The 16,007-nt window shown below is 30.6% G+C and overlaps 2 protein-coding genes across 2 annotated transcripts; one reads left to right on the top strand and one right to left on the bottom strand.

Moving 5' to 3' along the window:
- On the bottom strand, positions 273-1,475 carry LOC109349432 (probable carboxylesterase 5). The gene has a single exon (XM_019590231.1). The coding sequence runs from the start codon at positions 1,321-1,323 to the stop codon at positions 391-393; it is 933 nt and encodes a 310-aa protein (XP_019445776.1). The 5' UTR covers positions 1,324-1,475; the 3' UTR covers positions 273-390.
- On the top strand, positions 6,233-11,499 carry LOC109349431 (nodulation protein H-like). The gene is made up of 6 exons (XM_019590230.1): positions 6,233-6,660; positions 7,040-7,275; positions 7,366-7,624; positions 10,461-10,640; positions 10,774-10,929; positions 11,009-11,499. Exons 1-6 carry the CDS (start codon positions 6,631-6,633, stop codon positions 11,174-11,176), a joined length of 1,029 nt encoding a protein of 342 aa, XP_019445775.1. The 5' UTR covers positions 6,233-6,630; the 3' UTR covers positions 11,177-11,499.

The following is a 16,007-nucleotide window of genomic DNA, read 5'->3' as shown; positions in this document are numbered from 1 at the left end:
ATGATAGAGCATACCAAGAATTGCTAGTAAATTAATAATAATTTATAGCTGATTAAGAAAGCAAAATGTTAAGAAACAAAATGTAAATAGTTTTTGTCTTTATGAGATGGTGCAATTTGCAATTTTAGTTTTTTTCTTTTTAAATCATAGGTATCCACCACCCTTAAATATAATTAGTTTAAACAGAGTAGGACAATTATGGGTGGAAAACAATAACAATTATTTGGTTATAATATCTAAACAAATGTAAAAAAAATTGTTGTCCACTAAATTATTCGCATCATTGTTATTTGTCTCAAATATTTGCGAGCAATATATAGAGGGTGTGAAATTTTGGGTAGAAAATAGCATTATCACATTGAGTTGAGTAAAAAGGTAGGAAGTATGAATCTAAGTTTGTGTGATGAACTCAACAAACTTTTTAACAAGAGCAATAGATTTTTCACTAGCTGGGTTGAACAAATAGAACACATGATTCTCTCCTTCAGTCTCATTAATATCCACAGTCCCATTCCACCCACTCTTCTTCAATGCCTCATAATACCTTTCTCCTCTTTCCCTCAGAAAATCCTTCTCCGCCACCAAAATCAGCACCCTATTGCAACCCAAACCCGAAATCTTTGGATCCTTCGTTGAATGTATCTTAGCATCAACCACTCCTTCATAATTCGGGTACAACAATTCAACTAACAGATCTTTCTCATCACCTCCGAAGTAAGGACATGCCAAAACGATGCCGTTTAGGTTCCACCCTCCAAACCCTTCAGAGCCGCCGCGCAAGGCCATGTTGTGTGCTATGTTCGCTCCGGCGCTGTCTCCGCCGAAGAACACACGCCCGAAATCTACGTGATCGTTTAGCCACGGTTCTGGGCCGTTGCCGGTAACGTGTTTCGCGACCCATTGAATCGCTTCCCACGTGTCATCGTAGCAAATGGGAATAGGGCTCTCGGGGGCTAGGCGGTAGTGTACGGACACCACAACAACGTTAGCGTCCGCGGAGAGGGTATTCATGTGAAGGTGATAAGCAGGGTTGAAGGGAGTGCAGACGCAGAACGCGCCGCCGTGAATGTAGAAGAGGAGGGTAAGTTTTTGGGAAGGTGGGGTGTTTGGAGGGAGGTAGAGGCGAGCGGAGAGGCCAGTCTCGGGGTTGATAGTGACGTCTTTGGATTTGACATTAGTTCGGGAGTCGGTTCCGGGTGAGATCTTATCGACACCGACGAGGCGTTCGATTCGACCATCTTTATAGATACGGAGGAGGTTGGGGATTTCACGAGCTACGTCAGGGTTAATAGGGATGGTGGCGGCGTGTTTTGATAGATCCATGACGGTGTGTTATGTGATGAGTGATATGATAAGATGAATAAGAATAATTGTGGTGGGTGGATATATAGGTGTGTTGTGGAATATATTAGCCTTTGATTAATAGAGAGGAAACTTTATGGGGAAAAGGGAATGGTGGGTGACAGGGTGAGAAAGAAAAGACTAGAAGAAATAAAAAGGCTTGGTGGTAACGTAGGAATGGATATTACCTTTTTCATTTGGTGTTCCATTTAGGAGTGAGCATGAGATATGTTGAATTGGGTAAATTGTTTTTACTCATATCTTAAATCTTAAATGTTATCTCTCTAGTCATTTTTTAACTTGGGTCCAATTTTAGAACTGAAATTAACTCAGATAATAAATGTTGATCAGGTCAACATTTGAACATAAACTTAATCATAAATCCGATTAAATATAATATCTGTTCATTTTAGATAAATTTTTCTTTATATTATTTATTATTATGGATATATAATTTCACATATGAAATAATATATATATATATATTGTTATCATATATGTGATACAAAAATTATAAAATCAATAATACTTACAATTCAATTAAAGAGATCTAAGGATGGGGGGGAATAAAAAATATCTGGAAATGAGATTCTCCATTAACACATTACGACCGTACAAGTATGATTTTAACAAATATATATCAAAAAATATTGAATTATTTAAGTTAACAACATTATATATTGTAATATTTTATTGGTTTAAAATAGATAGATATAATTATTTTGATATAGATAATTTCATCTGTAATATAGACCAAACAACAAATTATGTCGTATCCTTTTGATATTTGCCGCCTCTGTATATTTGTCTGCTATTCTTTTAGGCCGGGCCTTTTAACACAAAATGCTCCTAGGTTCATCCTAATTTATGCAATTCAAGCCTCTTCAATCATGTAAATTTTCTTGTGAGTTCATTAAAAATTTAAAAGTCACAATTTTTCTATTCATTAACAATAATTGTTACAGAAAAAATGTATGCAATGATAATATAAGTTTTATATATTATCTACCATTCATATTTAATCTTCATAGAATCTTCAAAAAAAAGTAATTCAAATGAATGATAGATGATATAATGAATATATATAAATATTTATACTGATATTGCATATATATTACACTCTTATAACTGATATTCTTGAAATATTTAAGTGATTTCTACAATAAAAATATCTGAAATTCATTTAAACTTTGAATGTTGTATTGTCAGCGTAAATGTTTATACGCAGTGAATACTTCATTAATCATTTATTTAAAATATATTTTTTAAAGAGTTAATAATGATTAAATATGAATGATAAATTATATAATAATAATATATAAAACTCATATATTTTTCTCAATATACCAATTGTTTGTTTTTGCTACTATTGAATCAAACAATATGTTTTTTGCTTCCTTTTTTTATGAGTGTGCAACTCTTAGCTATAGGTGTATAAAACGCAATGCAACTTTGTGTGCTCATAAATACAATATGGGAGGAGGAGAATTTGCATGCTTCCTTGGTCGTATTGAAGATAAAAACTTGTACGGAAACACATGTAAACACTTCATATTTGAAAAGAAATATATTTTATGATTTTTAATATTATCATTTAAGATTACATTTACTTAAAATTAATATATTATCATAATCTTATTAATTATCTATATGTGGTTACGCCTCTATTCAATTCTTTCTTTCTTGGAAATCTCTTGTTGTGAAAGTGGGACCCTGGAGAAAAACCGAAAGGAAGCCTCACGTTATTAATTGACATAAGACCCACACAAAAAAGAGATATTATGTTATATTATGAGATGATATCCTTTCTCTTTCTCTCACCTAGAATAAATTTCTAACTTTTTATTTAATTCAATAAATAAAATATTTAACCTATTAATTCTTCTTTGAGCAATCTTCCATATTCGAGTGGATATTAACTCTTATTATACGAGTCTAGATCATCTCCATTATATATAGTTGAGACCAATAATAAATTAATAGTCTAGATTTTAAAATCAAAATTAATTTAAAAAAGAAAATCCAGCAGTGTAGATAAGGAAGAAGGATCTTCAACCTCTCTCTCCTCCTTCAAGCACCACGGAGCCACCATTAAAAAAACAGAACCAGCAAGTTAGTAGAGAAACTCTCATTGCTGGCTCAAATCTGCCATGGCCCCATTTTAGCGATAACACATCTGCTACCGTTTGCAAGTGCTGTTATTGGTGGCAAGTGGAAATCCTTTGCTCATAGCATATGCGGCTGAGAATAAAAGTGGCGTCCATGGTGGTTGAAGGAGGAGGAGAGAGGTTGGAGATCCTCCTTCCTTATATATACTGCTGCTAAATGCCTAAATCTGATTTCTTTTTTTAAAAATTAATTTTGATTTTAAAATTTAGACCATTTGATTTATTTTAACTGAGATGATTGAGACTCCTATTATAGTATGAGTTCACTTCATTGCTATGGATTATGTTTTTCTTTGATAACGTGACCTTTTCAATCAATTTTTATTTTGATGACAGTTTTTTCTGTATATCATCTTTGACTAACTTGTATTGCTATTATTATTATGAGTTTAATTCTAGTGTTTATCTTGTTATTTGTTAGTAATCTAACAAAATATTTATATACAGATCAGTTTCATTAGCCGATAAAGATTAATATGTAATTAGGAAAGAAAAATAGTTTATGATATCTACTTAAAGAAAGTATAAAATTTAGGAGACTTTATAAAAATTTTCCAAAAATTAATTATAATAACTGATAAATAAATGGTAAATGAAATATTTACGCTATCCAAACTATAACGATCGATATCTTAACATTTGACCAAACCCAACATGGACTAGAGGTATGAAAACTCTAACTCAAACTTTGTTGGTCTAGCCTAATCCAACTTAAAAATCTATTAACTTAACCAGGAATTGCAGCCCAAGTTGACCTTATATTTTTTAAAAGATATGCTTAATACTTTGTCCATTTCATATCTTTTGTTGTTTAGGAAATCATTAAATATTTTAGAATCGTGATATAATTGGACTGAAATAATTTAATTTAGTCCATAATAGTAACTTAATTAATGATAGACATGGAGATAATAGATTTACTCAAATAGTAAGTTTAAAAAACATACTCTATATTTTAATAATTAATAATAAAAAAATCTAATAATTATTATTTACTAATTCAAACTAATGAATGTACATATAAAGGTAAAATGTGAATTGAATTCAATAATTACGCATTCCATTAATTATAAATATATATTAGTTCTATAAAACGTAAAAAAATGGGGAAAAGAATGGAGTGCATTGAATAATTAAGCATTCAACTAATTGCATCAGCCACACACGTGGGTTGAAAATCTACAGCTTTGTGGTTTCAGTCAATTCCTAAATCCTAGATTAATAACAATGCCGTGTGCATTCATCTATTCTCTATCCTCAGTTTTATAGACACTGTTGACGGAAAATTTATAAAATCTATAATTTTGTCGTTTCAGTCAATTCCTTAGATTAAATAATAATACCGTCTGCATTCATGTATTCTCCATCCTTAGTTTTATAGCTTCTTTGATGGAAAATTTATAGAATCTACAACTTTGTGGTTTAAGTCAATTCCTTATTAAATAATAATACCTTGTGCCTTCGTGTATTTTCCATCCTTAGTTTTATAGATCCTTTGATGGAAAATTTATAAAAAAATAATGTGTAATTTATGATGATACAAAACTAATGTGATTAAATATGAAAATAATACATATAAAGATAATTTAGTCGATACTAATTTTTATGTAGTTTTTTATTTTTAATAACTGTCTACAACCTCAAAAATCAACCTTATAGTAATGAGGCCACCAACATATTAATATTGGTGGTGGATTAATGCAAGATTTCAAATCTATCCATTTCAATTTTTTATATTATTAAGAATATCTTCTCAACCTTTTGCTTTAGGAACTAATCAATCTCAAGAATTGAACTATTATTTATATTCAGTATCAAATAAAAATTAACATACAATAGTATAAAACCAATGAGAGATTAGAAAAACTCATGTGTATACTAGGGATGAGCATGATTCATAACGTATATCCCCTAACCCATCCTAAATGTTGATAATGTTATTTTATTAAATATAATCCGACTTTAGATTCAAAAGCTAATCAAATATCAAACATGATTAAATATTATGAATTTTCTCTTTGGATAAAATTTCTTGACATTATTTATTATTATTGATATGTACTTTCATATAATATATATAATATTTTTTGGTTTTCCACATGTATTTTCACACTTGAGACAATCTTGTCCGAGCCGGGAACATCCATAGGTATGCGGGGCTAAGTCTCCCAGCGGAAACTTTTTTCATCCACAAAACTCGAACCCGAGACCTTGCTTAAGGGGAATCAAAGGTGTACCACTTGAACCAACGTTCGTTGGTAAATAATATTCATAATATGACAATACATTATTTGTAAAAGACTGTTATTTGTATTAAATTATACTAAAGTAATAACTAGAAAAACACAACTACAAATTACGTAGAAATAATTACTCATCCATTATTTATTTTTTGTGGCTATCAAGATTATATTTTCACTTTTTCGTTGTTGTAAAAAACTAATTTCTTTCGAGGTTCGTGGCTAATACTCTAAATAAGTGTTATTCACATAAATTAAACTTTTAACTTTAAAGATCTAATAGAATTTTACACCACTAGACCAACGTTTTGTTGGTCTTGCATTATCCAAATGGATGAAATAATTACAAAATTACTATAATAAGCATTTGAAAAATAAAAATACAATTAAAGTATAAAATTATATTAATAAATAAGTTGATGTAATAAATTGCATGATCTAAATTATTGGATTGCCATTTGTATAAGAGTTTTCCTCATGCAATTTTTTTTTTCTCTAAATGGAAACCATGTATTATCATGTTATGAAATGATGCAGCACACTGATGTCGTTTTGCTTCGGTCTTACTCAACAGGTTCCCAACTCCCAAACGAAAAATACAGTATTCCATTGCCATTCCCCAAGCACAAAACGCAACGGTCAAAGATCAGAACTATCTAATCATATATTTTTTCACGAAACCAAAGAAAGAAGAAAAAGAAGCTCACAATCATATACATATCTCATCATCGAACCTCCTTTGCTTATTCATCAATTTTGTTGATGTTTCCAGCAATGTGAGCTGAAAAAGATAAAGCTTTAGATAATTAAATAAGAATCAAAAGGGTACCCAGCAAAATATGCCTTTTCATTATTTTCATTTCTTTTGAGCTCGTTCAACAATGGCTGATGATTTCTCTTCCTTCGCTAAGGTTATTGTTTTATTTTCCCCTTTCCACTTTACCTTTCATTTTGTCCTCTTATATTCAAATCTTCCCAAAACTAGAGTTAAAAGATTACATTTTTGACATTGTTTTTTTTTTCATGGGGTTGCACGTGAAATTGTCCGATCTGGTTTCATAAAATGACACCAAAAGAATATATGCATTTTGAAGGTCAATGGGTATTACTGTATTAAGCTTTTGATTGGATAGTTAATTAAGGACTTAGATTCTGTTGGAGGCTTATTTTCCCGTTTGGGTTAATAATATATTGACATATTCATGTGATGGATCAACCAAGTTGAGCCTTTTTATTGTATATGTTTTCGTGTAATAAATTGAATTAAATGTTTTTGTATTATGGCTATAGGATGTTTTCCTTGTAAAGGGTTTGAAGAGTTCTACATTGGTGTGGAGACTAGTTGTGTTGACCTTTGCAATGGTATGTGGTGTGTATATATGTTCTGTTTGTCTGAAGCAAATAGGCACTAGCAGCAAGGTTGGTTTTTTCGATTACAATGTCATCCAAAAGCCATGCCCGGAGCCTAACATTGAACCGTGGGAGATTCCTTATGTGCACTACCCAAATCCAAAAACTTATAGCAGGTGAGAATGATTTGATACTTTAATATGAGATTTTGGTAAAGGACCTGTCTGAATTTTACTGATGTTGCTTCTATGGTGTGTCCATTTTAGGGCGGAATGCGCTTGCAACCCGGTGCGATACTTTGCTATTCTGTCAATGCAGAGATCCGGGAGTGGATGGTTCGAGACGTTTTTAAACAGTCACACTAACATAAGCTCTAACGGGGAAATTTTTTCGGTTAAGGTGAGAAGGAGTAATATGTCAACAATAGCAGAGACTCTGGATCAGATTTATAACTTAGACTGGGTAAGCAGTGCTTCAAAAAATGAGTGTACTGCTGCTGTTGGCTTGAAGTGGATGCTTAATCAGGTAAAGTTTGTTTTGTGTATCAATTTCCTTTTATTTTGTTCAGTATTTGTTTCGTCCTCCTTCTAATCTTGAGAACAAAAAGTGTATAAACGCTTCTCTTCTGATAATAGCTTTACTAATAGCAAAACACTTCTGGTATTTGTGGACATCAATAATGGATAGCATGTATGAATTCTTGGCATATTCAACTTCTGGCAAATTCTGTTGTAGTCTCATGTCAGAAGGCTAAAGAAATGAAAAATGAAAAGCACATATACTAATGTAATGGTTAAAACATGTTTGATTTTTAAGTTCTGCTTAGGCCTTGAGATGTTTTACAGATTTTCTTAAAGGTTATGGTCAGGTGCCTAGGTTGATCACTTCCCCTTGTTCATTTTACTTTGAATGCTGTCTTGATGAGGGTGATATGGTTAAACTAGCATGTAATAACCAAGGGTTCTGTGTAAAATTAAGTACCATGCATGGATAGAATCAGAGAATGTCATTCAGTATTATGTAAATAATTTACTTGGATTCTGATTAAAAAATTACTTGGATCAAGTATAATGAAATATGGAATTGATAACTGTAATGTAGAGTGGTGCTACCTATAAAAGCTTTTAAAAGCTTGGAGATATGCTGGAAACTTACTCCTACTTTCATTCAGCATCAGGTATAGCAGAGTTTCTTAGGTGAAATCTAATCCTGATGGGGAATTTATATTTGATTACTTAGTGTTTTGGTTTTGGTTTAACTTTCATTGGGAAACTAGATTCTTCTAGTCATCAAATGTCAGCCCAATGCACGAGGCTCCACTTGTGTTTGACGACTGTAGATGTACACAACCTTATCATCGCAAGCCGAATAGGCTGTTTCAAGGATTTGAACTTTACCATGACCTCCAAATTAAAATGCAACTAACCTTACCATTACATTGACCCTTACCATCTGAATACCAAAATTGAAATGAATATAGGCAGAAAAGTATGATGCTTTGTGGTGCAAACCATTATTTGTATGTGTCTGCAACAACCCAACAATATCTTTCAAACTAAGGGAGCACTTGGTTTGTTTTTTATTTATTTTTAGTTGGTATGTTTTTATGTTATGAAACCACAAGAAAGAAGATGAAAGGTATAGAAGGGAGAGAGAAAGAGAACAAATCTTTTGTGACTGATAGGATCATGACAGAAAAGGAGAATAAAATTCTTTCCAAAGGGTCCCCCCTTTACAATTGAACTAATGCTCTGTTCCCAAAACTAACAAATTTGAAATCCCCTCTCTGACGCCTTTCCCCCATATTTAAGTTTGTTCCTCTTATCTCTGATCCCACCTAACTGCTTTGTCTCCCTTCTTTTGGCTTTGCTTTATTCTTCCAATTTATTGTCCTTCAACCTTTCTTTTCACTCTTCCCATCATTTTCACTCATAATTACAAAAAAATACAACATTGTTTTAACTTTGTTTCCTGTTTTTAAACTTTTACGAAGGAAATGATGAAAACACCTTCACAAAAATGTTATAACGTTGAAGCAAAGTGAAAAACCAAACATGGCCTAACTTTTTATCAAAACACATGTCTTTGTTTATATGGGATTTAAATGGGTACTGTAAACATACATTTTCTTGAAAGATATATTACTGCTTATTAGAGATGGGGGTATTATTTTTGGAAAATTATCTGTTTTAATTACAGAACTATTACATGAATATAGAAGAAGGATCAACTCTCTCACACGCACACTGACATGAGTGAAGCTACAAAAGATGCATAAGATGCATATGTGCACCTTCACCTGTTATTGTTGTCATCAACTTAGTCATTTCTATTTTTCCAGTGCCATTTTTATATATTTGCCATGTTTAATCGTTGCTTGATGTGTGTGCATTGATCAATGTGGACATAATATGTGTTATCTTTTTTTGAGAGTATTTTCGCATAGGATGGGTGGTTCTTGGAGATTCTTTGGAAGTTCTTAGAAAGCTCAACTAGTTTACATTAGCATTAGGAAGATGGATAAGAATGAAGTTTAAACATGTCTCTGATGTAGGAAGTTGCCCTTTAATACTTGGGTATTTTAGGTTGTTGAAGTTCCTATATCCTAAATGCAAGTATCTTAAAGAAGGAAAAATATTTGAACGTATAAAGTTAGATGTCACACCCAATTTTCCTTAATACAGTTCAGTGAAGACTGCTTTCTTATTAAATATTAATACAATCTCAAGAACATATATTATCTCAATCTTTATAGATACTAGTCTTAAAAAGGACAACCCATTCCACGAGGCTCCCATCTAGTAGCGTTTAGGGAAGCTAGATGTATGCAACCTTACATTCACAAGTAGAGAAACTGTTTCCAAGATTTGAACCCATGAACTTTTGGTTACTATGTAGCAACCTTGCCATTGCTCAAGGGCTCAAGGCTCACCCTCTAAAGTTACTAGTTTTGAGAAGACCAGTATCTATAAGGATGATAGTTTTTTTAGAAGACTAGTATCTTTAGTATATTCTCAAAAACAAATCTCTATAGATACTATTTCTCAATATTTTTACTTGTGCAACTATTTTTTATATGATGCCCATTCTTTCAAAATGAGAATCAGATTTTAATGTGCAAATCTAATTTGATATTTACATTCACCTATTTCCTTTTCTTTGTCTTTCCTTTCTTGCAATAGCTAGTCAGAACTAAAAATTTTAACAGCTGACTTTTGTGTTGCTTGCACATTTTGTGTTTGTTGATTTTGTACTTGCTCTATATCTATATCTGAGATACTATTGTTGACTTTGTCTATACATTATTGTTTCAATATTGTAAGGGGTCTAAAGATATCGTAACATTAGTAATTTAATGCAGGGTTTGATGCAGAATCATGAACAAATCGCCAAATACTTCAGACTACATGGTGTTTCTGTCATATTTCTTTTCCGGAGGAATCTTTTGCGCCGGATGATTTCTGTACTTGCAAATGAATATGATAGGAATGCTAAGCTATTAAATGGGACTCACAAGTCTCATACTCATTCAGCCAAGGAGGTCTCTCTCTCTCTCTCTCTTGCGTATTGTGCTAAATCCGTCATTTCAACGCAAGTTGCTTAAGTTAGTTGAATCGTTATCGTACTAAAGACAATCAGTATTTCATGTTAATGAGTTATATCTATGCTTTCAGGCAGAAATACTTGCAAAATACAAGCCCAAAATCAATGCAACATTGCTGATACAAAACCTGAGGCAAGTGGATGACACCACCACCAAGGCTCTGGAATATTTCAAGAGCACTAGGCACATCATCTTATACTATGAAGATGTTGTTAAAAACACCACTGTAAGTCGCGATGCATATTGCATGATATCTGCTTCATATAATATATGCATGATTATTCAATTGTCATTCTTGTTTTCAGAAATTATTGGACCTTCAAGACTTTCTGAAGGTTCCTCGAATGGATTTAAAGAGTCGTCAGGTGAAGATACACAACGGATCATTATCTAGCCAAGTCGAAAATTGGAATGATGTAAACAAGGCACTGATTGGGACACCATACAAGAGTTTCCTACATGAAGATGGTTAAGTAAATTGATGGGTATGTACATACCACATTTTGCAATTTTCTTTTAGTCTTCATCTAATTTTCAGGCACAAGTTGCTGCAAAAGCCAACAGGGATCTCTCATTTTAATGTTGCTAATTCCTCTATTCAATTAATAATATTTAAATCATTCTTTGTACTTAAGCCACATTAGTGTTTTGTTGAGCACTTGTATTCCGAGACATCATGATAACTTGCATTTTCAATTTGCAAGATTTTTGTAGTGACAAGTTTTCCCCCGTGATCAATGGATAGATATTTAAAATGAGTTGAAAAAAGTTTGAGGACATGTCACATGAGTATTGTAATAATTGTCAATAGAGAACTTGATTATATTTTGAGGGAATTGAGATGGAATGAGGATCACATTTCACCATTTTTGTTCCACTTTGTGTCCTCACCTGATAAAAAATGTTATTTAATTAATTTTTGTATAAAAACATAAATTAATATTTTTATATTATTTGATGAAGTTTGATTGGCTACAAATACAATGACTGGTTTTTGTTGTTGTTGTTAGAGGATGTTGTTGGTTGTGTGTAAAAAGCTCATACCACTTAGGTTCATTGCTTGATTTGCTGTGTACAGCTGGATAGATTTAGATTTATGTGTGTACACAGCTTCCATTGTTTGAATGTTTATTTATATATTCCAAAAGTTTGGTTTCACGTCCAAGTTGAACCAAAGCGGGGAGTGAGTTGTAAATAAAAAATGTGACGTATAATCTGTGGGCTTAAACCTGTCTTTGGTTTATTAGGTGAATAGTAGAAGGTAAGAGTTGATTAACTTCTGTGCATTTCAGGAACAAGCATAATGACACAAAAGAGAGCAGGTAAAACAGCATCAAGAGTCCAAACCAAACTATAATTGACATCAAATCATACCTAAATAATATGGGTGATGGCAATTGTTTAGGACTTAAGGTTACTAGCAAAAATATCATCACAAATTACTTTTTTTCACGAAAATATGAAAAAGGTACATTTTCTTTTGATTTTCTACTACATTCGGCTCCTTCATAAGTGCAGCACTTGTTAGCTTTGCCAAAAAAAGCACATAGCAAAAGATAAGCGCAAAAAAATGTAAACGGGATCAAGAGTCCAAACTCCAATTGAAATATTCTATAAAAAATAATTAAGGTATAATAGTCATTTTGTCCTAGGTTTCTATACTTTTTATGATCCAGGTCTAAAAATTATAAAATATTGGTTAGAGATCCATTCTTCCAAGTAGGATCGTTATATGCTAATGCGACTAATAGAAATCATGTCAACAATATTTCACTACAAAAATTCTTACATCAAGGGTCGTTTGAAGTTTTTCTAATTTATTATTCAACAAATTAATGATTATTAAAATTCTAAATTGAAATATTTTTTAAAATTATTTATCACAAATAATTCTAAAATATATATAAGTAATGCCACATTTAATAGACAAATTGTTGAACTATTGATACAATAAGTTAATATATAAGTAATTTTTATTGATACAAAAATAATGTATGGTTAATTAATAATGTGAATTTACATTAATAGTGCGTCACAAGAATTTAATCCTTAACCCATTATATTGAACTCTAGTTTTAAGATTAAATTTCGTAAACAAATGATTGAACTCATTCATATCGTGTGTCCCTTTCATTTTAACATTAAAGGCATGTTTGACTATGATGTTTGAAATTGAGATGAGAGTGTACTCAACAGGGATCCGCCCTTAATAATTAAAAAGATTTATTGTTCGTACAAATCACTTACTATATATTTGATTGTTTTTTGCGATTTTTAAAAAACTCCATCTATTTCATTGTTTTTTATCATATTTTTGAACAATCAACTTTAACAATTGATTCAAAACATCTTTTATGGAATAATATCTGTCAATACTCTTTATTTAAAATTAAAAAAAAGATAAAGTGAAAAATTAATAAAAGGAATCGGTTGATTTAGTTTTTCTGGGTGGTGCAATAGAAATATAATAAATTCTATTGTGAAAATTTCTTAATTATATTTGACGAGGAGAGTAAAAAAACAAATAAAAAAATAACATTCTCTACATAAATACGACATGTACGAGATGAACTTGTCACGTGCATTTTTGCTTTAGTAAAGCATTTATATATTGTTAGTATAAAAATTTATACACAATATATTATTTATTTTGAAGACGTATGAATACAAAAATAATGTAATAAACTCATAAGATGATAATATATATATATATTTTCTTTCTGCTTTAGTCTAATTAACATTTGTGAAATTTAATTCTTTACATTCACATTTATTTTGTTTGTTTATTTGTAAAGACACGGTTGGTTACAAAATCACCACACTAATTCTCTTCAAGTAGGATATGGTTCATATTGGACTCCCAAAATCTCACAATATCGCTGACATAACATTAGGCTTCAGCGCTTGACAATCAAATAGTGACACTTCTGGTCCATCCTTATGAGGCATGAATACAAATGTGTATATGGCAAAATTAGCTTAATTATAGTATATACCTGAGTGGTTATATTTTATACAACACTCCATTTCTTATAGTTTTTTTTAGGGTTGAATTGAGTACACACTCATTACATTTTATAAATATAAATAGTGTAATATTTATGTATTGACAATGTAAAGATTTATTTATTTTATGCATAGTTAATGTATCATTCACATTTCATCTGCATTACTTTTATTTAAAATTAATAATAATTAAAAATAAATGGTGAATGATGTATTGATTGTATACAAAACTCTTACATTGTTAATGTATACATTTTTTTTCTCTTTTATAAATGCATGTCAATAATCAAATTAAATTTGAGGAAAAGTTTCAAAATCTATGGTGAAAATGTTAATGAGTTACAACTTGTTGATGAGTTTAATTTGTATCTCTAAACCCAAGAGTTATCAACTAGGGAGATTTATTTGCATGTAATCCTACCATAAAATAAAAGTTAATTTAACAATTATTTTTAATGTTGTTCTTAACGGAATAAAAATATTTTTATTTTGTTTTCCACTGTGTCGCTATTATTTTTTGTTTTTAAATAAAAACAATTATTGGTTGTTCTTAATCAAGAGAAAGTGAGAAGAGAGGTATATATGTAGGAAAAAATAGATATTTTTGGATTCAAATAAAAATAAGAATGACGTTTGTCATTATGAGGAAAAAATAGATATTGTACTTATGTAATAGGGAATTGTAATATATTATAAAATAATGTGCGAGACTAAATAAAAACGAATTTTTTTTCTTCATTTGAGATGCTCTCATATGTTTATGGATGAGTTTCAATTACTTGACCTATGTGTACAAAACGTAAAATTTAATAACTTTTTGAGATTTTTTATCTTTTGATTTTTTATATAAAAAAACCAGCAGCCTCAACAATAAATACATGTTATGTGATACTAATAATCAAAAAATAAAAATTACAGGTTGATATGCACCTACCCCTGTGTCTATCAACAAACTAATGATCATATATAATTAGTTTAAGGAACGTAATATGGGAAAAACATAATTAGTATCCAAATATGGTTATAGAAATTATTAATTAATTAATTAAAACTTTGTTCAGCACTTTATATTTCTCGTTTAAATTTCTCTATAAAAAATATTACCCGGTTAAGACTTGAATAAAAATTCATTAATCACTTGATTCTTTTGTTGTTTTTTTATAAATAAAAAAATCATTATCATACTTGTTAGTCATTACTTTTTATATTTGCAAGCATATATTTTCATTTCTTTTAAAAGAAGCTTTTGGCCACTTGGAGTTCCCTAATCTACTGATATACATAGTCATAGATTTGATTGAGTTTGTGTAATTTGTTGAAGTTAAGGTGTATGTTCATTGATATAAGGTCTCCCCTAGAGCTTTATTGTAATAAAAAAGTTAAAGGTTCGATTTATGAGAAAAATATTTATTGAGAATATTAGTCATGAACTCCAAAAATGACTTGTTTTTTACTCAAAATGGCAAGAAATATCATCGGTAGTAGGAAAAAAAATTCTTGAGGATGAATAATTTATTAAAGGAGATAGTTATGGTGGATAATATGGTGATTAAATTTATAAACTACAAGGGCACAAGGACCAGATATTGAAAATGAGGTGTTTTTTTACTTTTAAAATTGAATAATTTAAATATTTTTAATTTTTTAACCCTCACATCCGAGTAAGATCTCATTTCATGATGCTATCCCAAACATTCAATCATCTATATTTATATACATTACTTTTATAAAGGATTATAAAAGGTGTTAGTCACTTTGCACAATTTTATTTTGTCTTATATTTTATCCTTATTAGTAATTTATATTTTCATCTTACATCTCATCGTCGTTATCCCTGTCATTAAATATTTCATTAACACAAATAAGGAAGGAAAAAGAAATATAAACCTTTAATATATGGGTCATGTGCAAATCTGATCCTAAAGTTTAAGAATGTGTACAGCTAAATAACAATGAAAATAACATGCTTGACACGTGACAATTTTAATGGACAAGCATACCCCTCGTTTAGCTAATCACAAATTGACGCTTTGTCATTTTCAATCAAAATCTCAGATGACTTATTACCTATGCAAGTGACATTCTTTAGTTAAAGGGTTTTGCTATTTATTACCCTCAGGTCAATATTTAAGGAACCTAATGAGTGTAAACTCTACTTTGAGAATGATGTCTTTAAAAATTAAAGTTAATATTTTTAGTTTTTCAATAAAGACTCTGCAATGTAGGGATGTTAAGTACTAGTGAATTGTAATGAATATCAGAACCTTGTTGTTATGGTACTTACTTTACTGCAAGACA

Source organism: Lupinus angustifolius, chromosome LG06 (genome assembly GCF_001865875.1).
Source record: "Lupinus angustifolius cultivar Tanjil chromosome LG06, LupAngTanjil_v1.0, whole genome shotgun sequence".
Taxonomy (NCBI): Eukaryota; Viridiplantae; Streptophyta; class Magnoliopsida; order Fabales; family Fabaceae; genus Lupinus; species Lupinus angustifolius.
Note: the sequence above shows the minus strand (reverse complement) of the source record. Positions and strands in the feature narration are given on the sequence as shown.

What these genes read in the sequence shown, in the direction of transcription:
- LOC109349432 (XM_019590231.1), bottom strand. Translation starts at nt 1,323, where the DNA reads ATGGATCTATCAAAACACGCCGCCACCATCCCTATTAACCCTGACGTA.
- LOC109349431 (XM_019590230.1), top strand. Translation starts at nt 6,631, where the DNA reads ATGGCTGATGATTTCTCTTCCTTCGCTAAG. An exon ending in ATTTCTCTTCCTTCGCTAAG is followed by an intron (nt 6,661 to 7,039) that starts GTTATTGTTTTA and finishes TTATGGCTATAG; the next exon opens with GATGTTTTCCTTGTAAAGGG. An exon ending in ATGTTGTTAAAAACACCACT is followed by an intron (nt 10,930 to 11,008) that starts GTAAGTCGCGAT and finishes TCTTGTTTTCAG; the next exon opens with AAATTATTGGACCTTCAAGA.